The sequence below is a fragment of the Marmota monax genome, unplaced genomic scaffold, assembly GCF_021218885.2.
Source record: "Marmota monax isolate L192 unplaced genomic scaffold, Marmota_monax_Labrador192_F-V1.1 WCK01_AAM20220418_F8-fsc00021, whole genome shotgun sequence".
Classification (NCBI taxonomy): domain Eukaryota; kingdom Metazoa; phylum Chordata; class Mammalia; order Rodentia; family Sciuridae; genus Marmota; species Marmota monax.
In genome coordinates, this window is record NW_026695228.1 from 3194161 (window position 1) to 3221683 (window position 27523).

A 27523-nucleotide genomic window follows, 5' to 3' on the forward strand; every position below is an offset into this window, starting at 1 on the left:
AGTATATTCACACCAATTTGTGTCTTTATACATATACTTTGGATAATGATGTCCATCACATTTCACCATCCTTTCTAACCCCTTGCCCTCTCCCTTCCCCTCCTATCCCTCTGCCCTATATAGAGTTCATCTGTTCCTCCCTTGCTCCCCCTCCCTACCCCATATGAATCAGTCTCTTTATATCAGAGAGAACATTCCTCATTTGTTTTTCTGGAATTGGCTAACTTCACTTAGTATTATCTTCTCTAACGCCATCTATTTACCTTCAAATGCCATAATTTATTCTCTTTTATTGCTTAGTAATATTCTATTGTGTACGTATGCCACATTTTTTTTATCCACTCATCTTTTGAAGGGCATATACGTTGGTTTCATAGTTTAGCTATTGTGAATTGTGCTGCTATAAACATTAATGCAGCTGTGTCCCTGTAGTATGCTGTTTTTAAGTCCTTTGTGTATAGACCGAGGAGAGGGATAGCTGGGTCAAATGGTGGCTGCCATTCTGACTGGAGTGAGGTAAAATTTTAGAGTGGTTTTGATTTGCATTTCTCTAACTGCTAGTGATATGAACGTTTTTTCATATATTTGTTGATTGATTCTATATCCTCTTCTGAGAAGTGTTTGTTCAAGTCCTTGACCCAATTATTGATTGGGTTATTTGTTTTTGGTGCTTAGCTTTTTGAGTTCTTTATATACCCTAGAGATTAGTGCTCTGTTGTGTAAGGTGTAAAGATTTGCTCCCAAGATGTAGGCTGTCTATTCACCTCACAGATTGTTTTGCTGAGAAGAAACTTTTTAGTTTGAATCCATCCCATTTATTGATTTGTTATTTTAATTCTTGCACTACAGGAGTCTTATTAAGGAAGTTGGGGCCTAATCCCACATGATGGAGATTAGGGCCTACTTTTTTTTCTATTAGACACAAGGTCTCTGGTTTTATTCCTAATCCTTGATCCATTTTGAGTTGAGTTTTGTGCATGGTGAGAGATAGGAGTATAATTTCAATTTTTTGTATATGGATTTCCAGTTTTCCCAGCACCATTTGTTGAAGAGGCTATCTTTTCTGCAATGTGTGTTTTTGGCACCTTTGTCTAATATAAGATAATTGTAATTTTGTGGGTTAGTCTCTGTGTACTCTCTTCTGTACCAGTGGTCTAGCAGTCTGTTTTGGTGCCAATAACATGCTGTTTTTGTTACTGCTGCTCTGTAATACAGTTTAAATTCTGGTACAGTGATGCCACCTGCTTCATTCTTCCTGCTAAGGTTTACTTTAGCTATTTTGGATCTCTTATTTTTCCAGATGAATTTCATGGTTGCTTTTTCTATTTCTATGATGAATGCCATTGGGATTTTGATCAGAATTGCATTAAATCTGTATAGTGCTTTTGGAAGTATGGTCATTTTGATAATATTAATTCTGCCTATCCAAGGGCAAGTTGTCTCTTTCTATCTTCTAAGGTCTTCTTTGACTTCTTTATTTAGGGTTCTGTAATTTTCATTATGTAGATCTTTCATTTTCATTAAGTTGATTCCCAAGAATTTTATCTTTTTTGAGGCTATTGTAAATGGGGTAGTTTTCTTTGTTTCCCTTTCTGAGGATTTGTCACTAATATACAGAAATTCTTTTGATTTATGGGTTGTTGACTTTATATCCTGCTACTTTGCTGAATTCATTTACTAGTTCTAGAAGTTTTATGGTGGAACTTTTAGGGTCTTCTAGGTGTAGAATCATATCATCAGCACATAGTGCCAATTTGAGTTCTTTTCTATGTGTATCTCTTTAATTACTTTCATCTGTCTAATTGCTCTAGCCAGTGTTTCAAGAACTATGTTAAATAGAAGTGGTGAAAGAGGGTATCCCTGTTTTTTTTTTTTTTTTTTTTTTTTACAGTTTTTAGAGGGAATGTCTTCAATTTCTCTCCATTTAGAATGATGTTGGCCTGGGGCTTAGCATAGATAGTCTTTATGATGTTGAGATATGTTCCTGTTATGCCTTATTTTTCTGGTGTTTTGAACATAAAGGGATGCTGTATTTTTGTCAGATGCTTTTTCTGCATCTATTGAGATGATCATATGGTTCTTATTTTTAAGTCTATTGATGTGATGAATTATATTTATTGATTTCTTTATGTTGAACCAAACTTGCATCCCTGGGATGAATCCCACTTGATCTTGGTGCACAATCTTTTTGATATATTTTTTGTATTAGATTTGCTAGAATTTTATTGAGAATTTTTGCATCTATGTTCATTAGAGATATTGGCCTGAAGTTTTCTTTTTTTGATGTGTCGTTGCCTGGTTTTGGAATCAGGGTGATACTGGACTCATAGAATGAGTTTGGAAGTGCTGCCTCTTTTTCTATTTCCTGAAATAAATTGAAGAGTATTGGTAGTAGGTCTTCTTTAAAGATCCCGTAGAACTTGGCTGTGTATCCATCCGGACCCGGGATTTTCTTGGTTGGTAGACTTTTGATGGCATCTGCTATTTCATCACTTGAAATTTATCTGTTTAAATTGTGTATATCATCCTGATTCAATTTGGGCAAATTATATGACTCTAGAAATTTGTTGATGCCTTCGATATTTTCTATTTTATTGGAGTACAAGTTTTTAAAATAATTTCTAATTATCTTCTGTATTTCTGTAGTGTTTGTTGTGATATTTCCTTTTCTATTACGTATGTTAGTGATTTTTCTCTCTCCTTCTCTTCATTAGCATGGCTAAGGGCCCACCAATTTTATTTATTTTTTCAAAGAACCAACTTTTGTTCTGTCAGATTTTTCAGTTGTTTCTTTTGTTTCAATTTCATTGATTTCAGCTCTGATTTTAATTAGTTCCTGTGTTCTGCTGCTTTTTTCTTGGACTTTGAGATGTGATATTAAGTCATTTATTTGTTGACTTTTTTTTTCTTTTAAGGAATGAACTCCATACAATGAACTTTCCTCTTAGAACTGTTTTCATAGTGTCCCAGAGATTTTGATATGTTGTATCTATGTTCTCATTCACCTCTAAAAATTTTTTAATCTCGCCCTTGATGTCTTCTGCAGCCCATTGCTCATTCAGTAGCATATTATTTAGTCTCCAGGTGTTGGAGTGGATTTTATTTCTTACTTTATCATTGATTTCAAATTTTATTTCATTATGATCTGATAGAATGCAGGATAGTTTCTCTACTTTGTATATTTGCTAAGAGTTGCTTTGTGGCATTGTATATGGTCTATTTTAGAGAAGGATCCATGTGATGCTGAAAAGAAAGTGTATTCTCTCATTGAAGGATGAAATATTCTATATATGTCAGTTCTAAATTATTGATTGTATTGTTGCGTTCTAGAATTTCTTTGTTCAGCTTTTGCTTGGAAGATCTATCTAGTGACAAAAGAGATGTGTTAAAGTCACCCAAATTTACTGTGTTGTGGTCTGTTTGACTCTTGAACTTGAGAAGAGTTTGTTTGATGAATATAGATGCTCCATTGTTTGGGGCATACATATTTATAATTTTTAAGTCTTGTTGGTGTATGGTTCCCTTGAACAGTATGTAGTGTCCTTCTTTATCCTTTTTGATTGACTTTAGTTTGAAGTCTACTGTATTTGATATGAGGATGGAACCCCCTGCTTGCTTCCACAGTCCATGTGGTGAGTGGTATGATTTTTCCCAACCATTCACCTTAAGTCTATGGATATCTTTTTTATGTGATGAGTCTCTTGGAGGCAGCAGATTGTTGGGTCTTTTTTTTTTTTTTTTTTTTTTGATCCAATCTGCTAGTCTATGTCTTTTGATTGGTGAGTTTAGTCCATTAGCATTCAGGGTTATTATTGAGACATGATTTGTATTCCCAGCCATTTTTGTGTATTTTTGGTATTTTATGTGACTTGTTTTCTCTTCTGGTTAGATTTTTCTTTAGTGTAATACCTGCCTCTGCTGATTTTCAACATTGTTTTTTATTTCCTTTTCTTGGAATATTTTGTTGAGGATGTTCTGTAGTGTAGCCTTTTAGTTGTAAATTCTTTTAACTTTTGTTTATCATGGAAGGTTGTTATTTCATCATCAAATCTAACGCTTAGTTTTGCTGGATATAAGATTCTTGATTAGCATCCATTTTCTTTAAGAGCTTAGGTATATGTTGTTCCATGATCTCCTGGCTTTGAGGATTTAGGTTGAAAAATCTGCTGATATACGAATTTGTCTCCCCCATATGTGGTCTGATTCCTCTCTCTTGTGGCTTTTAAGAATCTATCCTTATTCTGTATGCTAAGCATTTTCATTATAATGTGACTTGGTGTAGATCTGTTGTAATTTTGTACATTTGGTGTTCTGTAAGCCCTTTGTATTTGGTTTTCCAATCTGTTCTTCATGTTTGGGAAATTTTCTGATATTATCTCATTGAAAAGATTGTACATTCCTTTGGTTTGAAACTCTGTGAAAGAACTATCAAGGCTTGCTATTGAAGAAAATGCCCGTTTATTGAGGAACAGCTCTACATATTTATAGAGCCGGGGGCGGTTTGATAGTTATGACAGAATGGTTTGACAGTTAGCATGGGGTGCTTTCTGATTGGTGGGTAAGGATCATGTGAGCCAGCAGGGCTCACCATTGGACGGCAGGATCATGTAGCCAGCAGGGCTCACCATTGGACGGCTCTTCTTGGGGGATGGAAAAGTTAGTCTTTGGAGCCGGGGCGACTCCCAACACTCTGTGCCTTCCTCCATCCCAATAACTCTTAGATTTGGTCTTTTGATGTTGTCCCATAATTCTTGCATGTTCTGTTCATGGTTTTTTACTATCTTCACTGTGTGATCAACTTTATTTTCCAGAATGTATACGTTATCTTCATTATCTGACATTCTTTCTTCCAAGTGGTCTAGTGTGTATCCTCCATTTCAAAGATTTCTGAGTATTTTTTTTTCAGAGTCTCTCTCTCTCTCTCTTGAAGTAATCTTTTGCTACCTGTATTTGCTCTCTTATCTCATTGTTGGAGTGATCAATTTTTGCCTGTATTTGCTCATTTAGGTCATTCTTTAATTCATAAATCTTTAATTATGAACCTTCTGAACTCCTTCTCTGACATTTCATCAACTTTGCTGTCCATGGGTTCTGTTATTATAGTGTCCTGTTTGTTTGGGGCACTTTCCTCCCTTGTTTTTTCATGTTGTCTGGTCCATGTGTCTTCCTTTCTTGCAGTGTGAATCTCAGATATTACAGTTTCTTCCCTATATCCTTGCAGTACCCATGCAGACTGTCTTTACTTCACCTTGATGTTGGGCTTCCAGACCCTGCTGGTGTCCCTCAATGTATGCTACTGCATCCTGGACCTGGGTCCTGCACAAGTTGGCCTGAGTGGATCTGGACCTCTGGGCTTGAACTCCCCTGGTAGTCTGCTGGTCGGAAGTGGCAGTCCTGTGCCAGAGCCTGGGCTCTGGCTGATGTCTGCCTCACTTTGAGGGGTGGACCAGGCCTATTGTGAGCCTGGGTCCCACACAGTCCAGTGTGGGTAGGTCTGGGCCACTGGGCTTGACCCCCCGCTATATTCTGCTGGTAAAAGGGGCAGTCCTGCCACAGAGGCTAGGTTCTGGTGGGTGTCTGTCCCGCACAGGCTCCATAGTCCCCATTGTTTTCGACTCTTTTCTGAGGCACTATTGGCACCTCTTTGGCCCCAAATGAAGGCAGCAGACATCCTGGGATGATTAGGGGTTTGTAGTCAGAATAGGTCTGGTCCAGCTGCAATACCTTAGGCAGATTATTTAATGTAGCTTCGCATCAAACTGATCAGTTCCTTTAGATGTAAAGTAAGGATGACTGCATGCCTTACAAAGTTCTCATGTGGATTACATAAAGTACCATTTATATGAAGTTCTTACCCCATGTCCAGCATAAAGTAGATCTACAAGTGGAGGTAGCGGGGATTTAATTCTAGATCCTATATATCCTATATACTGCACAGAGGCAGACCAGAACTTAGAAATCAGCTATACTTAATGCTAATATGAGGAAGTCCAATTAACCAATAAAATTAAAGGGAGAGGGTTTTTCAAATAAGTGTATGAATCTCTAGTATTATTACATGTTAGTTACTTAGTGAATTTATTAGCATTTTAATTTAAAGGACTGAAAACAAAGTATTGTTGTTACAGTATTAGAAAGTAGAAAATTCTGTGTAACACTGTGTTTATCAGAACAGGAGCATAGGTACTTTTTTGAAGCAGCCACGTTTTATTATCTTACAGACAAATCCAAAGCACATGCCAAAGTTTCTGTGGTGGCCAAGAAAAGGGTAAGATCATGTTTTATTAGTATAAAATAAATAAGCTTTAAATTCTGTTTGACTAATACTATTTTAAAAATATTAAATGATTTAAAAATACTTATATATATTCTATTTTTTCTTGTAAATATTTGTTGAGTATATATTTTTCTTAGGCTGACACTATTAAATTAATATTTGTGGTTGCTTATATTAGCATTAAAGAATTAGAAATTAGACTTATAAGTAAATAAGTAAACAAATACTTTTGTTTAAATTACATTTTATATACATACTCATATATACTAAAATATTTTTTCTTGCTTATCATGTTACTATAAGGTGTGCAAGGAATCTCATGGGGAAATTAAAGTTCTCATCTTAATATGGATTTTACTTTAAATGTAACTGGAGCAGAACATTAGGTATTTGAACAAATCTTCAGAACACAAAAACTTTTTAATGAAAAGTTATAAAATTGATGGAATTTTTAAAGAGTTTTTTAAAATTTAACATATTTTTCTAAACATTAGAAAAATGTCTAATTCCACTTTCAAAAATATGATTGGGATAGCATAAACCTTGACATTCTTCTCCAGTGACCATGCTCTTACAGGACACTTCTGGGTGGGGGGAAAAGGAGTTGATGCCTTAAACTAATTCTTCTGACAATATATTATAGTCACAAGAAAAGGAATTGTGCTGGACAGTACGTTGAGTGGTGGGGTTCAGGCATGACAGACCCAGGGACGGTCAAATGTAACATGAAGTAACAGAGAAGATTATTAGGCATGAATTTAGAGATGCCTGGGCAATGGGATGAATATCCTTTTGATAGTATGATAATACTTTTTAGTAGTCCTTTTAGAAATCATATCTTATTATTATTTTGCTTTTTGGTTTGTAAAAGGATTCTGGACATTTAACTGGCTAAATAATGTTGATACTCCTTTACAGGAAAGAATTCTGTCTCACAAAAGACACAATTACCCTTTATGAAAAAAAGAGAGAACAGAACTTTTATGTATATCTGGAGATTTGGCAGAGGTAGTGAGGTAGTGTTGCATTGTTATCATGGATAGAACTATTTATTTCAATCTCTGCTAAAGGATATTTAGCATAAAAAATATAGTGATTGTAATAACAAACTTTTTAAAATATATTTTTATATTGCTTTATTTTTACCAATTCTTCTCAAAAAGTACACTACTGTTCCTAGGAAAGTGTCATTCAAAGTGTGGTATGCAGTTAAGTACAGAAAGTGAGACATTTAGGGATTTATTTTGTAACTTGTCTGATTAATTTTTGTCTATCGAATCTAATAATAAAATGGAGGTAATGTTTATATATTATTGTTTTTATTTTACATTTTCCCCAGAAACTCACTTTCACTTTATAAAATAAACTTTTTCATTTTATAAAACTATAGATCTCAGACAAGGATGAAAAACTGGTTCTTTACACTGGTAGTTTAAGAGATACTGCCTATGAGACATTTCAGGAATTTGTAGCAATGCTTTGGGTTATTGTAATTTTAGGAAATACAGGGAATGCAAGGAATTTTATTGGGCAAGGGCTAGGGACACTAGATAAACTAAAATATGGTATAAAATTTACACTAAGATTGCTTTTGGTTAGCCTGTTGTTTTTCACTCTTACTTTGATATTTTCCACAAAGATCTACCTTACAATTCTTTGTTACATCTTCTTGTTCCAAGTTATCATTAAGACATTCTTCCCTACCCTTTGAAAGTTATGGTCAAGTTATTTCAAGTACTGGAGATAATGTGTGCCCTTACATGTTGTAGAATTTTCAAAAAAGATTTATTTTCTGTGATATTTTGTTAGTAGGTCATCCCATGTCTTAGTCCAGAAAATTATTTTCCCCATAAGGAATTCTGTTGCTCAGTTCATTTGGGAGATTATCACATTTTCTTATTTTGATAGTTGGATAATATGCAATTTATTTTGGAAGCTATTTCTATTCCATTAATACTACTTTCTTTTCTCCTCTGTCATATACAAATATTTAATCTGCTATTACTTAATAGTGGTTTCTATTCTTATAGCTATGATTACTTCTGTTAGTACATTTTTCTATAAATCTTACACAGAATGGCTTTGTTAATATTATTTCATTATATCCAAACTTATTAATGATAGGGATAACTAGTATTACTTATTGCTTATGTCTTCAAATATAGTTGTTCTGAAGCATATACATATGGAAATATAGTTCATCATAAGTATGTTACTTTTAAATTAGTTATAATTTTTTGAAATAGTTTATGTCACCAACTATATTAAGTAGGGTACAGACTATAATTCTGCAATAAGGAAACTCCAATTTACAGTGAGTCATGCAAAATAAAAGTTTATTTCTTTATCATGTATCTGACCAAAGATAGGCTGCTGGTCCACTTTGAGAGGAGACCTTGCCCTATAAAACCATTCAGACTGGCAAGTTTCCTAGGGTGTGGTTTTATATGGTCAAAGGTTGAATATACTGTCACATCACATTTATATTCTTACTCATGTAAGAAAAATAAACTGGAAGAGAAGTACGAACAATTAGCTAAAGAAGAAAACATGAACTTGATGCTGTATATGTCACTTTACTCACTTCCTATTGGCCTAAATTTAGTAATATATGGTCATATCCAATAGCAAGGGGAAGAAGGAGAATAGAGCTTCCAGTGGGCCAGCTTGTGGGAGAGATTCTGTTGCTAACAGGAAGAAGAGAAGCCTAGATACTGGGTTACCATTAGAGAGCTATGAGTTTCATTTCAAGATAAGAAATGGAATATTTCAGAGTATTTGTTATTAAAAGGGACATTATAGGGTTAAAAATACTAACATACTATTGTATTTACCCTTACAATATTAAAGGGAAATAGATTTTATCAGTTGTTCTTAGGGTATTTAAGGTGGCTAACAGAGAAGTGTCAGAGCCAGAATAGAATCTAGTTTTGATGATTCCATAACACAGCATGCTTTAACTGTTCTTTGTTTTCTAAATCACTGTAGTACCCTTCTTTTGGAGTCTAACTTTGAACTTACAAATGGACACAGTCCTAGTTAAAAATATGTCTTCATCTGTATAGCATTTTCAGATAACAAAGCATTCCAAACATGTCTTTCAATTTAGACCCTTGGATAAAGGAAGAGCAGACATTATCATCATCTTCATATGAAGGGTCAATTACAGTAAAAGAAATTAAGGAATTTGCCCTATATATTATTCTTCAGATACTATTATTTAACTTTATTAGTTTTCCTTGGTTATGTAGCACATGACTATACTTAAACTAGCAGATATAGACCTGGTTTTAGCCTTCTGCATAACATACCTCAGCAGATATACCCAGGTTTTTAGTCAACAAGTCCTCTGTTGATGAACATGGTATTTTCAAATTGGTATTATGGAATGTGTCTGCCACAAATAATGCTTTAATAAACATGTGTGCATGTGCATGCTATTATTTCTGCAGGATAATTCCCAAAGAGGGATGGCTAGATCAAAGCCAATCTCCATGTAATCCTGCCTCCCTTGAGAGGACCTTGAGAGATATGTTATGCTATGTATTGGCCTATGTTAAGTTTTAGTAGTATTTGCAGCAACTTATTTGAACCAAGACATAAGAATATTGCCATCAAGATATCATTACTAAGTGCCCACTAGGAAGGGTGCTTCTACATCTAGCAACAAGCCACTTGCCATTCCTCCAGTTCATCTCACTTAGCACATATGATGAGCTGAATAGTGTAGGTGCACCTCACTGATCAATTCTGCCCCAATGGCAGTAGTCTGAAAGAAAAAGAGTCTGAGTGAGCCAGACTAATTTCTTGAGTTCCATTTGATTAAGTACAAGGGGTAGGTCTAGATCACCTCCAAGTCCTTCCCTACTCCAATATCCCATAAACTATAAAGTATAACAGCTCAGCAAGTACTTTAAGAGTGTCAAGGGACCTGTGCACACCAAGGTTAATATTCACAATAAATATATGAGATAACTGGGCCTAGAACTAAAGAATAAACCAGTAGTGCTGCAACAACAAAGATAGGGTAGGTGATGGTGCTACCTGTTTTAAATTTTGGAATATGGTTGAGTACATACACAGATTACATATATATGTATTTATAATCACTTTGTATAGTTTTATAAAAATCTAATATACAAAGCAATTATAGTAACATATAGTTTCTATATTATAATAATAGGTGCTTATTTAATAAATGCTAGTACTATCCTCTCTAATTTCCACTGAGGAAGAATTAGGAAGTTTTAAGAAAATTAAACATTCTCAGATTTATGATAGTATCATAGGGGCTGGAGATAGCTCAGTGGTAGAGTGCTTTGCCTAGCATGCCTGAGGCCCTGAGTTTAATCCCCAACACCACAAAAATAATAACAATCAAATAAAGCTGTCTGTTTGACTTGTAAAAAATAAACAAACAAAACCAAAACTAAATATAATAGTATCATAGTTCTAATAGGATTGGGTAAAAGCCTTTTTTGTAAGTAGGTCCCAATTTTAATATTTTTTTCTAATACGATAACATAATATTTGAAGTCCAGAATTTTAGAATCATTTAAAAGCCACAATCTTTTCTTCCCATATTTTATTGGTGAGTTATAGTCTTATACAATGGTAAGATTTATTGTTACATATTAGTATATGCACACAGATTATAGCAATACAATTTGACCAATATCATTCCAAGTATTTACCCTTGCCCTTCCGTCTGCCCTCCCACTGATATCTTTCCTGTACTGATCTCCCCTCAATTTTCATGAGCTACTACCACCACCACCACCTTTCTTTCCCATTTCCTCTCTAGCTTCCACATAGGAGACAAAGTATATGACCATTGACCTTCTGAGTTTGGCTTATTTCTCTTAATATAATATTCTCAAGTTACATCCATTTTCCTGTAAGTGACATAATTTCATTTTTCCAAAAATCACCATCTGAATTAAACCAATTTAACTTAATGTATTTATGTACAGTCATTTCTATATTTTTCTGTATATTTCTGTTTATTTTCATAATTTTAATTGTTGATTACAATATTTTTAATGTTTTTATTTATTATATCATAAAACTTTTCATGTTGTTTTATGGATTTTTAATACTGTGTTAGTAATCTTTTTGTCACTGGAACAAAATAACTGAGGAAACAACTATGAGGAGGAAAAGTTTATTTGGGGCTCATGGTTTCAGAGGTTTCAGTTCATGGTCACTGACTCCAGTCCCTTGCACCTAAGGTGAAGCAGAATATCATGGTGGAAGAGCATGGTAGAGCTGTCGGCTCATGGCAGCCAGGAAGCAGAGAGAAAAGAGGTGAAGGGAGATGGAAGGGGCATTGGACAAGATATAGTCCCCAGTGGCACTCTCCCAAGGATTTAGTCCCTTCATCTAGGCTCCACCTCTTACAGATTCCAACACCTCCCATTATTTGTCCTTTCAAATTATTAATTCATCAACTGGATTAATTCACAGATGCTTAGAGCCTTCATGATCTAATCATTTTTCAAAAGCCCCATTTCTCAGAAATGCTACAATAGGTATCAAACTTTTAATATATGAACTTTGGGGGGGGATTCTAGATCAAAGCCAGAACAATTACTTTAAGATTAGCTTTTTTTCCCCCTCAATTAGAAAAGGAGCATTGTGTGAAAAAAAAATACAGATATGTTTTCTCCAAGCTGTAATTTCAGTCCTAAAAGAGAATAACTGCTAACAATATATATGCACATGTATATGCATGTCTAAACATGTCTTATGTACAAATACTTATTAGTAAACAAAATATAACATCGTTAATATGTAGACAGTAAAATTTATAAACAGTTCATAAGCTTTAAATTGTGTGCAATTCTAGCATGAAGTCTTGTTATAACCTTCTGAGAATGTGAATTATCTCTTTGTTTAGCATATCGACACTCTGTGTCCTACCCCCATTAGTTACTTCATAGCTATTTGCGTTACCAGATTTTTGAGATATTGCAATGCCTATATTCTGATAACCCTCACTGTATTTAATAATGGTCTCAAAGCACAAGAGTACTGATGCTGGCAATTTGAACATGCCAAAGAGAAGCTTAAATGTTTCTTTTAAGTAAAAAGATGAAAGTTCTCAACTTTGTGTGTGTGAGTGAGAGAGAGAGAGATACTGGGATTGAACCCAGGGGTGCTCTACCACTGCCATACTTCCCTAACCCTTTTTGTTTTCAGAGAGGGTCGTAGTTGCCCATTCTGGCCTTAAACTTGTAATCTTCTGCCTTGTCTCCTGAGTAGCTTGGATAACTTGCATGTGCCACAGCATCTGGCCTCTCTATTTTCTTTACTGCGTGGTTAGTGATCCTTCATTACTTCAATTTTTTAAAAATTATTTTGATCATTCTTACCTGTTGACTTTTTCCTCATGAATCTTAAACTTATTTGGTTAGGTCCTAAGAAGAATTCTGTTAAGGGACTGATTGGTATTATAGAAGATCTATGTGCTAATTTAGGGAGAAAATCAATTTTTATAATAATCAAATACATTCATGTAGAAGTATAACTTGTTTCTGTATTCATTTTTCTTCAGTATTTTTCAGTGAAGAGTTTTACATATTTCTAATTAGTTTTATACCAAGCAATAAACTAATGGGGAAAAATCTTGTTTCTTTTTTTCTTTTTTCTGGTTTACCTATAGAAGTTGTGTGTGTGTGCATGTGCGTGCGTGTGTGTGTGTGTGTGTATCTTTTTCCCTAACACTTAATAACATGACTTTAATTTATGCTTTTTGAAATTAAAAAATCAATGACTACTCTCTTAATTTATACATTTATGTATAGAGAATTTCCTCTATTATGCTGGTGCATTAAAAAGTTGGATGTGTAGCTGTGTGGTAGAGTACCCCTGGCTTGAATCTTCAGTACTGAAAAAAAGGAGAAGGAGGAGGAGGAGGAGAAGGAGGAGGGGGAGGAGGGGGAGGAGGAGGAGGATTTAGACTATTATGTTTCTTTATAAAAAAAAAAATCTTTCCCCAAAGTTACTACAAAAATTCTCCAAAGGAAGCAGAAAATTTTCGTTAGCCTATTTATTAGGATAAGTTACTTATATTTTGTGACTAGATATTTGGATATTTGTGTTAATTGCTAATACACTCATTATTAATATGGAATTAATGTACTACAACTTACTTAATTTACTTAGCTTTATATGCATCTTTCCCCAAAGATAAATATTGTAACATCTCCACTCCTGACTTCTAGCCCTAGGCAGAGAGAAGTCTCAAGAAAAGAATAGGAAACAGTTAACCTCTTGGGAAGAGTCATGTTCAAGCTTCAAAACTCATTTAGTTTTCTTTTGGGATTCAACTCTGTGAGCATCATTCACTTTTCCATAGGGCAGTGTTTTCCAACCTTGAATCATTCAGGTTTTCTGTTACCATTTTGTAATTTTCTGTACTGTAGCACCCCTGGATTCAATCCCTGGTTCACACACACACACACACACACACACACACTTTTTTGTTTTCAAAGAACAAAATTTCAACAAGTTTAAAATTTAATTTACTTTTATTAGTAATTCATGAATCAGTCAGCATCCCATCATCTTGGTATGACAGAATGATCAGATCAGCTTTCTTTTTTATCATTATTATTAGATCTTTGTGGATATACATAGTAGTTGGGTTCATCCCAACAAACTTATACATGCATGGAAATCAGTTTTGCTTCATGATTCCCCTTCTGCTTTTCTCCCTCTTATTTCCCATTATCCATTCTCTACTAGGCTTCCTTTCACTTGTCTATTAATTTGCATTTGATTTTATGTAATATTTTCCTTCCCTCTTTCTTTATTTTAATCTAGCTTCTTCATATGAAATAAAACATTCAACCTTTGAGTTTCTGAGTTTGGACAATTTCATTTATGATTATTGAGAAATGATATTTTATCCATTTACCAACAAATGCCATAATTTCATTCTTTTTAATGGCTAAGTATAACCTTTATTATTGTGTGTGTGAGAGAGACATACATAGGTAGGCAGGTAGATAGATAGATAGATCTCTCAGTTTTCTTTTTATATCATTATTATTAGAGCTTTGTGGTTATATATAGTAGTTGGGTTTATACCAACAAACTTATACATGCTGGAAATCAGTTTTGCTTCATGATCCCCCATCTCCCTTTCTCCCTCACTTCTCCCATTCTCCTTCTCTGTATCTATTCATATCTATATAGCTATTCATACCACAGTTTCCTCATCCATTCATCTATTGACAGGCATCTGGGTTGATTCTGTAATATAGCTATTGTGAATTGTGCTGGTAAACAAAAGACCAATAAATATATGAAAAAATGTTCTAGCAATCAGGTAAATACAAATAAAAATACACTAAGATTTCATCTCACTCCAGTCAGAAGGGCAATGATCAAGAATATGAACAACAATAAATGCTGGCAAGGTTGTGGGGAGAGAGGAATAGTGTTGTATAGTATTGGTAGGACTACAGACTATAACCACTCTGGAAAGCAGTATAGAGTTTCCTCAAAAAACTAGGGATGGAACCACCATATGACCCTGCTATTCCATTGCTGGATATTTCCCCAGAAGATCTAAAATTGTCATACTATAGTGACACAGCCACATCAATGTTTATAGAAGCACAGATCAACTTTCTTAAGATAGCTCTAGCAGGTACAAGGGGACAGTATAGAACAAAAACCAAACTGGACAGCATCAGATTACTTAAGGTTACTTTTCATACTATCTGGTAAAGCAGAAAGGGCTTCATTATGCTCACTGAGGTTAACTGGGCCTCTTATGATTGGTTGCTGTGAATCTTCTTCTTCTTCTTCTTTTTTTTTTTTTTTTTTTTTTTTACAATTGGCCTTCTCTAAGTTCAGTTTGGTAATGTGATACCTAGCACATGTGACTCCATTCTAGTTTGGTCTGTTCTGTTGGGGTCTCATGCATGAACTAAGTCCACAAAAAATTTATTTAACAAATTTTATTGTTTCAAATTTTATTTAACATATTCTATTGACTTTTTCTTAATTTTTATTGAGTTAAAATTTAAATACAGTGAAATGCACAACTATTAAGCATATAGTCTGATGAACTTTTTAAAAATGCACACATTCTTGTAACTATCACCTGTAATCAAAATAGAGTATTTTCCTCATTTCAGAAAGTTTCCTAATATAAGTTTTTAAATGTAAGTGCACTTTTTTTATTGGTGCATTATAGTTGTAAATAATGATGGGACTTATTGTTATATATTCACATATGCACACAACATAATAATACAATTTGGCCAATATCATTTCCTAGCACTCCCCTCTTGTAAGTACACTCTTTTGATGTACATTTTATTTTCAAAATGTATAAAATAAATGTCAGTATCGAAAATTATCTATCAATCACTTAAACTCATTAGTGGAAACTTTAACAGAGGATGTTCCTTTCACTCTGATTTCAGTTATCTTATTCTGAAAATCTGCAGAAACAATGTTAAAAAAAAGGCTTCCAAAAGAGTGATTTTTTTAAAAAAGTACTCTTTAGTGACTTCATAATTAAACCTATTTTCTTTCTTTGAAAATCTATGAATCATTACTTTTTAAATTCTTTAAAATTATACTTAGAGGTGCTGTTTATTTTTCCTTTTATTTTTATATTTAATATCTTCATTTTATTCAAAAAAATAATTTGCTGTATCATGAAATGCTAATGTTAGATACACATCTTAAATCTGTACTCCACAGATTACTGGGGAACAATTACCCAGATCAAAGGGAGCTATATCCTCCATGTTCTTCCATGAACCTATACAGCCTCTGGGGTCTTTAAGAAGTTGATGTAAAATGTTTGGTGAGGACAAAATTTTTAAAAGAATAATATTTTTCTTAGTGTGCTGTTGTGAAAGTCTATTCCTATGGAGGGGAGAGATTTTAAGTATTATGCTGAGGTTTATAAACACTTAAATATTTGTTAATGATCTATGGGTTGAAGAATCAAGTTGGTGGGGGGAAATTATAAAACAAAGAATAAAGTTCACAACATTCATTCTTTTGTCCAGAAAAATGTTGAAATATTGGTACTATGACCATTGAATGTTTTCTATATATCAGCTTTTTAAAATTTAATTGAAATATGTAGATTCCAAAAAAATCTCCCTTGGAAATAATATCTTCTCCTAATATTCCCCTGGTTGAAATATCTAATGCCTTTTAAAAAAAACTATAAATAAATAGGAATTGTTATCACCTATTCAGATTTTTAGAGACTCTACATTTATAGCTAATTTGTGAGCAACATTTAATCAGTTAAGCAAATATACCCTTAAGTTCTGCTTCTCGTATGGTTCTTCCCTCCTTAGATATCCTTTTTGGATTAATACTTAGTATTTCTAAACTCTGTAGACATAAATAAAATCTGTCCTACTTTAAAAAAAATGAAAATGCTGAATTTCTGTATTCTAATCCTGATATAGTCAAACTCCATTAAATAAATAAATAAGCACTCTCTCTCTCTCTCTCTCTCTCTCTCTCTCTCTCTCACACACACACACACACACACACACACACACACACACATATATATATATATATATATATATATATATATTTTTTTTTTTTTTAATCCAGGACCTTAAATCTTTAAATGCTAACAGTGAGTGGCTAGGGATGTAGCTCAGTGATACAGCAATTGACTAGCATATGTGAGGCCCTGAGTTCCATTCCCAGACTGAAAAACAAAACAAAACAAAACAAACAAATTAACAGTGAAGCACCAAATCATAGAGCTCCTTGAAGTTTCCTATTACTCTTATCCTCAGCCACAATTGGAGGTGTTAATAAAAAAAAATCTTTCACGCCTTTTGTTTAAGTTGGGCCTGGTAGCCAACTTCTATTTTTAGCGAAAATACTCTCCTGTGTCTCAGCTCACTGCTTGAAATACACACTGTAGTGTTTTTTCTGGTAAGACAATCAAAGCAGAGAAATCCATAGTGCTTTATTGTGAACTTACACATGGATGTAGAGAGAATGCAGAGGGATAGCAAGACATAAGTCCTGTTGCCAAGGACTGGGCTGTGATACTGTCCAGAGCTCACAGGAACACTGAAACTGACTTAAAATCAACTAGACAAGAGCATGTGGCAATTGATGATTAACATTTATGTAAGAAACACTAGATTTGTGTTCTTTCTGTTGAAATAGTATGTAAAATTAAAAAATCATTTCAATCCTCCCCCTGTTTTAAATGAAGTTCTGCAAGCAATCTTTGTCTAGGCCTGAAGACTTAACTGTATTATCTGTACTCTCCAGATACTCAGATTAAGTAATTATCATGATGTATAATGCTACATGAAACTATTTTTTATCCTTTTTCCAAGCAGATTTCCCCAGCAGATTTTCTGAAGGAAAATAAGCCTTTTTAAAACTTCTATATGATCACTTTTTGTTTTGGTACCAGAGATTGAACTCAGGGGCACTCAACCACTGAGCTACATCCCCAGCCCTATTTTTTGTATTTTATTTAGAGACAGGGTCTCACTGGGTTGCTTAGCGCCTTGCTGTTGCTCAGACTGGCTTTGAATTCCCCATCCTTCTGTCTCAGCTTCCGGAGCCACTGGGATTACAGGCGTGCGCTACTGTGCCTGACTATGATCACTTTTAACAAGGAGTTTGTGTACATTTTTCAAAGCACACAGATTCACTTTTGGCAGTTCAAAGTACATAGCTCTTTTGTGATTATCAACTGACAGTTGTCAAAGTTACAAAACATTTATGTCTTCTATGAGCACAGAATGCTGGAGGTATATTTTACACATTCAGATTTGACAAAGTTAACAAACTTATACCTTTTACTTAAAAAAATTTTTTTAATTGTTCAGATGAGTAGTGACTTAAGGAAATGGGCAGTGTCAAGTCAGAATATATAAATTTGTAAACACAATTTTTAAGGATTTTTCTGTCTTTTGTAATTAAAGGCAATTCTATCATTTGCCATTCCAGTCCACAATTCAAATTATCATTAATTATATATATTTCTTTTTCAGTAAATGGCTTATTTTTTACATCCAGAAAGAGAAAAATTAATACTTATATCAGTTTCTTTAAAATCACTGACATGTATATAGTATATTTGTGTAGATGTTGGGAAAGACTAGACCACTGCCTCATGAACGTTAGTGTTATGGTTTAGATATGAGGTATCCTCCAAAAGCTCATGAGTGAGTCAATGCAAGAAAGTTTAGAGGTGAAATGATTGGGTTTTGAGAGTTTTGACCTAAGCACTGCATTAATCCCCCAATAGGGATTAAGCTGAGTGGAACTGTAGGCAGGTAGGATATGGCTGGAGGAGGTGGGTCATTGGGGGGCGTATTCTGGGTGTATATTTTGTTCTTGGTGAGGGAAGCTTTCTCTGCTTCCTGGTGACTATCTCTCTCTCTGCTTCATGTTCTGAGCTGCTTTTCTTTACTACTCTTATCTGCCACAATGGTCTCCACAGCAATGGAGCTGGTCATCTGCGGACTGAGACCATAAGAGTCAACTAATTAGCATATTTAAGTACAGATTCCTGGGCCCCATCCTTACTGTTTCTTGTTTGGTAGGCATGAGAATTTTGCACTTCTAACATGTTCTTAGGTGTTTCTGATCAAGTCACATTGTGGTCCTTCCTCTGAATAGAAGTGGGCTAGATAAATAGGGAAATCATTATACAATCATGGGAAAAGAAGTGGAAAAGATGGGGTGAAGATTACATCTTCTTACAGTGGGTGGAATAGTGTCCCCCAAAAGAGACTTATAGAATCCCAGTATGTGACCTCATTTGGAATAAGAGTCTTTGTGAATCTAATTACTGTGAGGATATTGAGATAAATGATCCAGGATTAGATAGGCTCTAATTTAATGAAGAGTGGCCTTGTAAGAGATAAACTTACATTGTGTAAAACCTTAAGATAATAAATTTCTGTTGCCTTACCAAATTTGTGGTGATTGGTTATAGCAGCCTAAGGAAACTAGTATATTACTCAAAGACCAATCATCCTAAGATGACAAGTTGCCTAGGTTTATGCTATAAAGAAAACAGGTAAAATTTGGACCCCTGTCCAGTAATAGATAATGATTGGGACAATTAATTGATAAGTACAATTGAATACTTCCTGACATGTTATTTGATTTTATTTTCCCCTAAATATTTTGAGGTAGTTATGTTTTATCACAATTTAGCAGAGTATCTTAAAATGCAAAATGGTCTTTTAGGTAGTAGATATTTAAGTATTTATACCAGACTTTAGCTAGATTTTGAAAAAGCCAAGTGACTACCAAAAGTGATACAGCCAGTAAGTGCCAGAGTTAGAATTCAAATTGGGATCCTTCCATGTCACAATCTGTGCTCATCTCAATCACATCAGACTTTATCAAAGGCTTGGAGTAGGAGGCAAATTTTGACTAGTTTATTTGGTTAGTATGGGATTTTCTATTAATTCTATAGTTATTTTCATTTTGTCACATTAATATTATTTCCTTTTATAGTAACCCTTTTACTTCACACTTAATTTACAGATAATTTAGGCTGATACTTATAACAGCAAGGTAATAATAGCTCTACATTGTGTTTGGAGATGTAGATCAATGATTTTGCCAATATTTCTATATCCTTTTTTACTATGCATGGAGAGAGAGAGAGAGAGAGAGAGAGAGAGAGAGAAAGAGAGAGAGAAAGAGAAACTGAGAACTGGAAGAAACATTACCTTGAGGTAAAAATGTCACGAAAAGAAGATCATTAGTCTTTAGCATCATAGGATGAATTCCCAGAGTATTTCATACAAACCTCCCTTGAATGATGTTTAATGTATTTTAAGCTGTTTAATAATATTTTGAGAGTTATTAAATTCACACCTCACTTATTATAGTTAAAGCTTTTAAATATACATTATAAATGGTACTTCTAGCTCCCAAACATTAAATATGTTTTAAAAAATTGCTTCTTTAATTGTGGTTGATTCAGAAACAGCGAAATCAAGATCAGTAAAACAGTGAAGGGACTAGACAAAATGGGCTATGAAACTTCTCACACCTGACAGGTTGAAGTGAATAGACAAGAAATAAAAGAAGCTAACATTTTGAAAAGAGAATCGCTTTGAAGTTCTGGCTTAGAAGTTCAGGATAAATTTCATAATGTCATTAAATGTCTAAATCCAAGAGAATACTGCTGAAAAATGGACAGTAACACACCTTTTTCCCCCTTGTATTGATGTCTATTTTTACCCCAACATGTTATTTTTCTCCCAAAATTTATCCCACAAATTCTTTATGTGCACCTGCAGCTTACAAGGCATGGCATAGAAACAAAGGCTGTTATCCAGTGGTAAATCTCATATATTCATCATGGAAATATGATATAAAGGTTCATGGAGAGTATGACTTCTATTCCTATCACTCTGTTACAAATTTTAGTCCGCCATCTTTTGGAATTTTATTTCTTATGTTATTGAATTTTATTCAGTGAAAGAGGTAAAAACAGAGATTGTTTTAATATTTTTAAGACTTCCTTTGTGACCTAGTAAGTGGTCAAATTTGTAAATGTTTCAGGCTTGAAGAATGTGTATTCTTTAATATTCAATGTCAGAGCCAATATGTATTTATTTGATCAAGGATTCTATTTGTGTTGTTGAACTCTTTGTTGATTTTTATATCTTCTATAAAGACATAAATTCTACAAAAATTTTAAGGAAGATAAACTATAGTTGCATCAAATTCTACTTATAATTCTGATTTTGCTTTGTATATTTAAAGCAAAGATTTTAGGAATATACAGCTCAGGGCAATTATATTTTTGGGGTGAATTATTTCTTTTAGCATTGAGTAGTAAGCCTTTTTATACTCTGTTTTTTTACTTTATCTATCTACTTTTTCTAACATTATTATTGCTACATTAGATACTTTTGTTAATAATTATAAATTTATTATTTCAGCTCCTTACTTTCAATGTTTCTATGCCATTAAATGTTTTAAATTGTGTATTTATTGCTCTATATTTTATATATCATACATGTCACTCTTTAAAATATATCACATAGTGATTTCTAGCATATTTAAAGTTGTACAACCAATACCACTATCCAATTTTATAATGGTTTTTCATCACTCCAAATGGAGCAATCACTGTCCATTTTCCACCTCTTCTCAGTCCCTAGCAACCACTAATCTATTTTCTGTCTCTATGGATTTCCCTTTTCTGAACATTTTAGATTTTTTTTAGATATACATGACAGTGGAGCCTATTTTGACATATTTTACAAACAAAGAGTATATCTTATTCTAATTAGAATCCTAGTCTTATGGATGTACATGATAGTGAGATTCACTGTATATTCATGTAGGCACACAGGAAAGTTATGGTCTGGCTTTTCACTTTGCATTTAGAGTAATGGTCTTGAGATATACCCAATTGTTAGTAATTCATTACTTTTATGGCTGAATAATGTTCTGTTGTATGGATATACAGTAGTCTCCCTTTAATTATAGGGAATACATTCCAAGACCTCAAACTTCAGATAATACAGGATCCTATGTATGACTATGCTTTTTCCTATACAAGCACACTTATGATAAAGTTTAATTTATAAATTAGGCACAGAAAAAAATAAGAACAATATCTAATTGTAATATAGAAAAGTTATAACAAAATAAGGTAGTAAAATTTATTTAAAATTTAAAAATCCTTATTTCTATAGTTTTCCATTTAACATTTTTAATATTTCTCCATACTCTTAACTGCTCTTCCAAAAATTCTCTTTCTTTCTCTTATAGATTTGGTGATCTCTTCAATATATTTCCATATACTTATTCTCTCTTCAGTGTATCTAAAGAGTTTTTAAAATCATTCCCTGATTAAATCAATGATTCTTCTCTTCTAGAAGTGCTTTTTCGTTATTTTAGAATTCTTCTATAAGTCATAAGTGAATTAGAGACCTGACCTTGTTTGATGTGATAGTATGTATTTTAATTGTTTAGTAATATGGACTGGAGTTTTTCTTCAGCTAAAATACTTGAACCATGTAGATCCCATTATTATAGTGAGTACATCCAGTTCCATATGAACTAACTCAGTTATTTTTTGTTGTTATTTTATAGATTCAAGTTTCCAAAACTAATATTGAAAAGAAAAAGCCCAAATTTAGAAAAAGAAAAAGGTATGCTGGTAGTATGATAAAATGTAAATATGTATATATGGTTTTTTTAATTATTATATGACATTTCCCATAATTCTTGATTCCATTTTATTAGGGAAACATTATGTTTAAAGTTTTCTAAAAGAATTTATAAGATTATTAGTAGTAATCTTAGAAATATGGAGAAATTTTCATAATCATATAAATATGTAGTTTTGTAATTGGAACTTTAAAGATTAATATTATTTTACTAACTAGATTAAAAGGATCCTAGCTTAAAATTGGTAATACAAACCAGAAACAGGGCTTCATAATAAATAAGCCACTAATGACAAATTTTAGTATTTATCATTGAATCAGCCATACTTGTTAAAGAATATAACCAGTGCTGTGTTTGTTAAAAGGAATTCTACTCAAAAATAAAAACTGGCATTAATTGTCTTTCTCCTTTTTACCTTTTCAGAAGATAGCTAATTTTTTAAAATGGACTTTCATTGCCTTATACCAGTAATACTTCACAGTAATCCCATCAAGTAAATAGAAAGTGTATCACAATTATCTTCATTTAAAATATGAACAATTTGAGGCATATAGAAGTGGAGTGACTTTCATAATAACTTATGTTTAGAGAAAAGGGATTTGAACAAAATTCTGCTTTAAATCATCAACATTGTATATTGGAAAAAAGCATGAATTTGCAGTCTTAACAGAATTTAGTTCTATAATGTTCAGCCATTTACCTTTATTGTCAGATAGCTCAGTTTTTTCATATAATGAGAGGAGCAAATACTTAATAGATTTTTAAAGGAGAATTACATGAAGAAAACGGTGTATACTGTTAAGTAGATCACCAGTGTATTGTGCCTAATGACAGCTTAAATCAATATTAGTCCTCTCTTTTTATAATTAAAAAAAAGTTGTTACTATATAACACAACAAAGAAAAAGTACCTTAGTTAAATAAATACTAATAATCTACGGTTATCAATGAATACTCATGAATGGTCATTTACATGTATACGATTGAACATTTGAAATTAAATCTGTCCAATTCTTTTCCTAGGAAAGCTATTCTAAAATGCTCTTTTGAAAATGTTTGTTCAGATGATGCCTTATCAAAGGAAAGCATGGGTATGTGAAGTCCTGTTCTACTTTTAGTTCTTTTGCATATGTCTAATTCTACAAGATGTAGTTGTTTCCTTTGAAAGAAAAAAGAACTGTTGTATATTTATAGGAGAGAAACATTAATAGGTCATTTTCAGTATTGATTTATATACAGGGGCTTCTCAGTTGTCTCTAGGTTTCTGGTTTTTTTAAATTATTTTTTTTCTGGCTTTGTCCTGTATTTAATTTTTAAAATAAAGCACTAACAATTGTGGGAGGAAATACCAGCAACTGTATTCCAATCCAGACTTCTCCATTCCAAACTTACTATAGTCCAAAGGGAGAGAAGAAATAAATGTCTGGGGCTTCCAACTGAATTAATTGTCATTGGTATTAGAACACAGTAGGGTAAATGTGAAATTCGGGGAGAAAGTATCATTTACTCTCCCTACATTTTCATTAGTCTTGAGAAGCAGGCAAATGCTTATTTACAAGATGGAACTTTGGCAGGCATGTTCAAAGCCCATTAAACCCAGAGGAGTTATAGATGCTATAGGCCCTCTCTCCTTAAAGCTACCCCCATATCCTATGGCCTTGCATTTCAATTGGCTAAATAAGCCACTTATTTCTCATTAAAAGAATATAACACGGGCAGAAGGATTTTTAAAATCCTTTTGTTCCTCTTCTAAATCACACAAAATTCTGTTTTTTTCTTTTCCAACTTAACCTGCTGCTGTCTTCACACTAATTGAGATGACTTTTCTTAGCTCTTTCCTCCCTTTGCCTCACATGATCAGTTCATATATTCCTGTAGAAAAGCAAAAGTTTGCTTATCCCTGAGCTGATTTCCCAGTTGGAGATCTAGGCACTATGGCTGAGGGCTCCAAAACCAGCATCCTTCTCCCCTCCAGCTCACATACTATAGGATACTACAGAAGTCGTTTCTAGCCAGGAGGCCATTGACTAGAAATAATGGATGAATATTTCCCACTAGTTATCCAGGTAGAGGGAAACCCCTCCAGGAATCTCATATTCTATATGGTTATTTGCTAAATCAACTAACCTAATCCGTGTTTTATTTCTTCATCCCATCATGAACTATAGGGAGCAGGAATGTCTAGTGTCCTGTATTCTTTCTAAGAGCTGACTCCCAGAAAAAAAGTGAAATCTTTTTCAAGTTTAAGATTCCTCATTTTTTAAAAAAATTCCTACCCAATTTCTGTGGATTCCCTCAATTCAACCTGATATCTCTTATTTCTTTGTAGTTTAAGATAGGGTCAGTCCTGCATCAAATGACAGAAGAAAATTGTGCTTTGTTCTTGAATCACTGCCCTACTTCTTTAAACCAATTTCCTTATATAACCAGATGTTAAAGTTTCCCATTTGTTTCCTACACCAGATTTGCTCTTCCTGGGTGAGCTTTCTGCTCCACAGACAGTTTCTCTTTCCCTCTCTCCATCCTCCCTCTCTTTCTTCCTCTCTCCTTCTTTCTCTTTCTCTCTGCACCGCCCTGAGTTAGGGATTAGGACAAGGGGTAGTTAAGTACAGCTACTTTATCTCTCCAGGTATCAGTTTCCTCATCTGTGAAAAAGAGATGCAGCAAGAGCTCTCTTATCCAATGAAGAAAAGATTTGTTTTTTGGAAATTAATAGAAAAAGCTGAGAGATCATTAAATAATTTAAACTATATGCCCATGTCTATATAGATTTATCTAAGAAATACTATTAGTGAAGCATGTCTGCATTTTGGGGACAATTCCTGTCAGGAATAATTATGGTAGCATCTATATAATTTCCTATTACATTTTCATTATTCCCTATAACTCATTTTTTTTCAGTTTTTAGGAATAAGAAAAACCATCTATCATGAAGATATGGTTCTAGCAATAATACTGATGATGACCAGCACCTATAAAAATTACTGTATCTCCTTACTGTTCTAAATATTTCATATACTTTTGTATATTTAATCCATGCAAGATTTATATTAGGTAAAGTGGATATTACATTACCTTCCATTTTGTTGATTGGGAAAGTAAAGCACTTAATAGGTCATATGACTTTTCCAAAGACACCTAGCTTAGTAAAATAAATAAATGAAAGTGTGTAGCTATTTCCTTGGTTGCTTAGATTATGAGGAATTATTGTTGTTGTTGTTGTTATTATTAGTAGTAGTAGTAGTAGTAGGACCAGGGATTGAACCCAGGGTGCTTAACCACTGGTCAATATCCCCAGCCCTTTTTATATTTTATTTTGAGACAATTTTATATTTTATTGTGCTAATTTGTTTAGGGCCTTGCCAAATTGCTGAGGCTGGCTTTGAATTTGACTGCCTCAGTCTCCTAAGCTGCTGAGATTGTGTATATCACCACACCTGATGATTATGAGAAATTTTAAAACTAAATTCATGGAGGTTTTGGTGCAGCAATTATAGTTGGTCTGAGCATGTTTTTTTCATTATTGCCTTTCATATTTTCCTTATTTGATTTTATTTCTTTTAGCTTTTTATTTATTGTTGTTTGTTATTTCAATTTTTTCTATCGGCAAATTTTCATTTTGAACCAGTATATCTTTAAAAGTTTGAGTAAATATATTATTAAGAGCCAACTAATAACCTATTAACATTAATTATTTAATTAGTCACTTGATATAAATAATCTTGGAAGAGGATGGCTAATATAGGAAAGGTTTGGCTTACGGGATAAGCTAGAAAGAGCATGAAAGGCTTTGGGGCCTAAGTTCAGGATTTAGACAGAGTGACAAGGAAAAGGGTTATTATGCTACTCATGATACACTTTACCTACCAACTCTTGGTTTAACATTTTTAACTTCTAAGCCAAAAGTGGTATTGGCCCTCATTCCCCTCATCCCGCTTTCCCAAATTGTACCATACCTCCTATTTCAGTTTGTATAGTGATCTGTTCTTTTTTTTTTTTCAGAGATGGGGGGGGAGAGGGGGAGAGAGAGAGAGAGAGAATTTTTTAATATTTATTTTTTAGTTTTCAGTGGACATAATATCTTTATTTTATTTTTATGTGGTGCTGAGAATCGAATCCAACTCAGTCTGTATTTTATTCGTTCGTGTGTGTGTATGTGTGTGTGTGTATGTGTGTGTGTGTATGAATATTTGTGGCTACTTCAAAACAAAATACTACTCCTCACCTGCTTCCTTTATTAGGTGCTCACATAATTGAAACAATGAAATAGCTCTGCAAATTAATTTTTTTTAAAATACAAGCTTTGGGGTAACTCAACCCATAGTTTATAAATAAGGAAAGATATTTTCTGTAAACATTTATTAAAGAAATAGAGATTTAAAAAAAAAAACTCCCTAAGTATACACTTGAAAATTTTTAAAATACTGACTGATTTTTGAGACAGTGATTTATTTCTTATCAGGAATGGATTTATTTTACACACACTGATTTTTAAAAGCCAGATGTCAGCTTTAGAATTAGAGATATCTCCTTTGGTCTCTACCCAACCCCCGACTCCTTCTTTCTTTGAGCGATAGAGTAGCTATAATGTTACCACTTTACTCTCAACAACAAATAAAAGCAAATCAGTGAAACTACAGTATAATCAATATTGATAGGAGATGATTGGTCATGCAATCAGCAAAGGCATTTATTTTGTCTCTACCTTTTGGGAGGGTATCATTGACCAGTTTTGATAACCTAGTTTGTAGATTACAGCAACTGCTATTTTTTGAGAATTAGTTTTGAACTTTAGCTTACAATGTAAGAATAAGTGTTTAGTAAAGCAAGCCTCCCATTCCTCTGGAAACAGAATTTGACATCAGTCGAGTTAGTGTTATGAACACTGGTTGATTTATGAAATCCTTCATTATTTGTCTACCTTTTGATCAAAAGGCAGTGTATTTTTCCAGATCACTTGAAAACAGAGAGATTACAATGCCATTTGGCGATGACATTAATTATCATAAATTGATGTATTTTAGCCTAATGTAAGAAATATAAAGATGTTTGTTTGCCATTT

General features: G+C 33.4%; 1 protein-coding gene across 1 annotated transcript in view; it reads left to right on the forward strand.

Annotated features, from left to right (window-relative positions):
- The window catches only part of Zcwpw2 (zinc finger CW-type and PWWP domain containing 2), a 131497-nt gene that overhangs the window by 97823 nt on the left and 6151 nt on the right, over nucleotides 1-27523 (forward strand). Inside the window, exons 5-7 of the mRNA XM_046437664.2 lie at nucleotides 6222-6268; nucleotides 22385-22443; nucleotides 23485-23552. Of these exons, the coding sequence (XP_046293620.1) occupies nucleotides 6222-6268; nucleotides 22385-22443; nucleotides 23485-23552 (174 nt within the window). The remainder of the gene's footprint in view (nucleotides 1-6221; nucleotides 6269-22384; nucleotides 22444-23484; nucleotides 23553-27523) is intronic.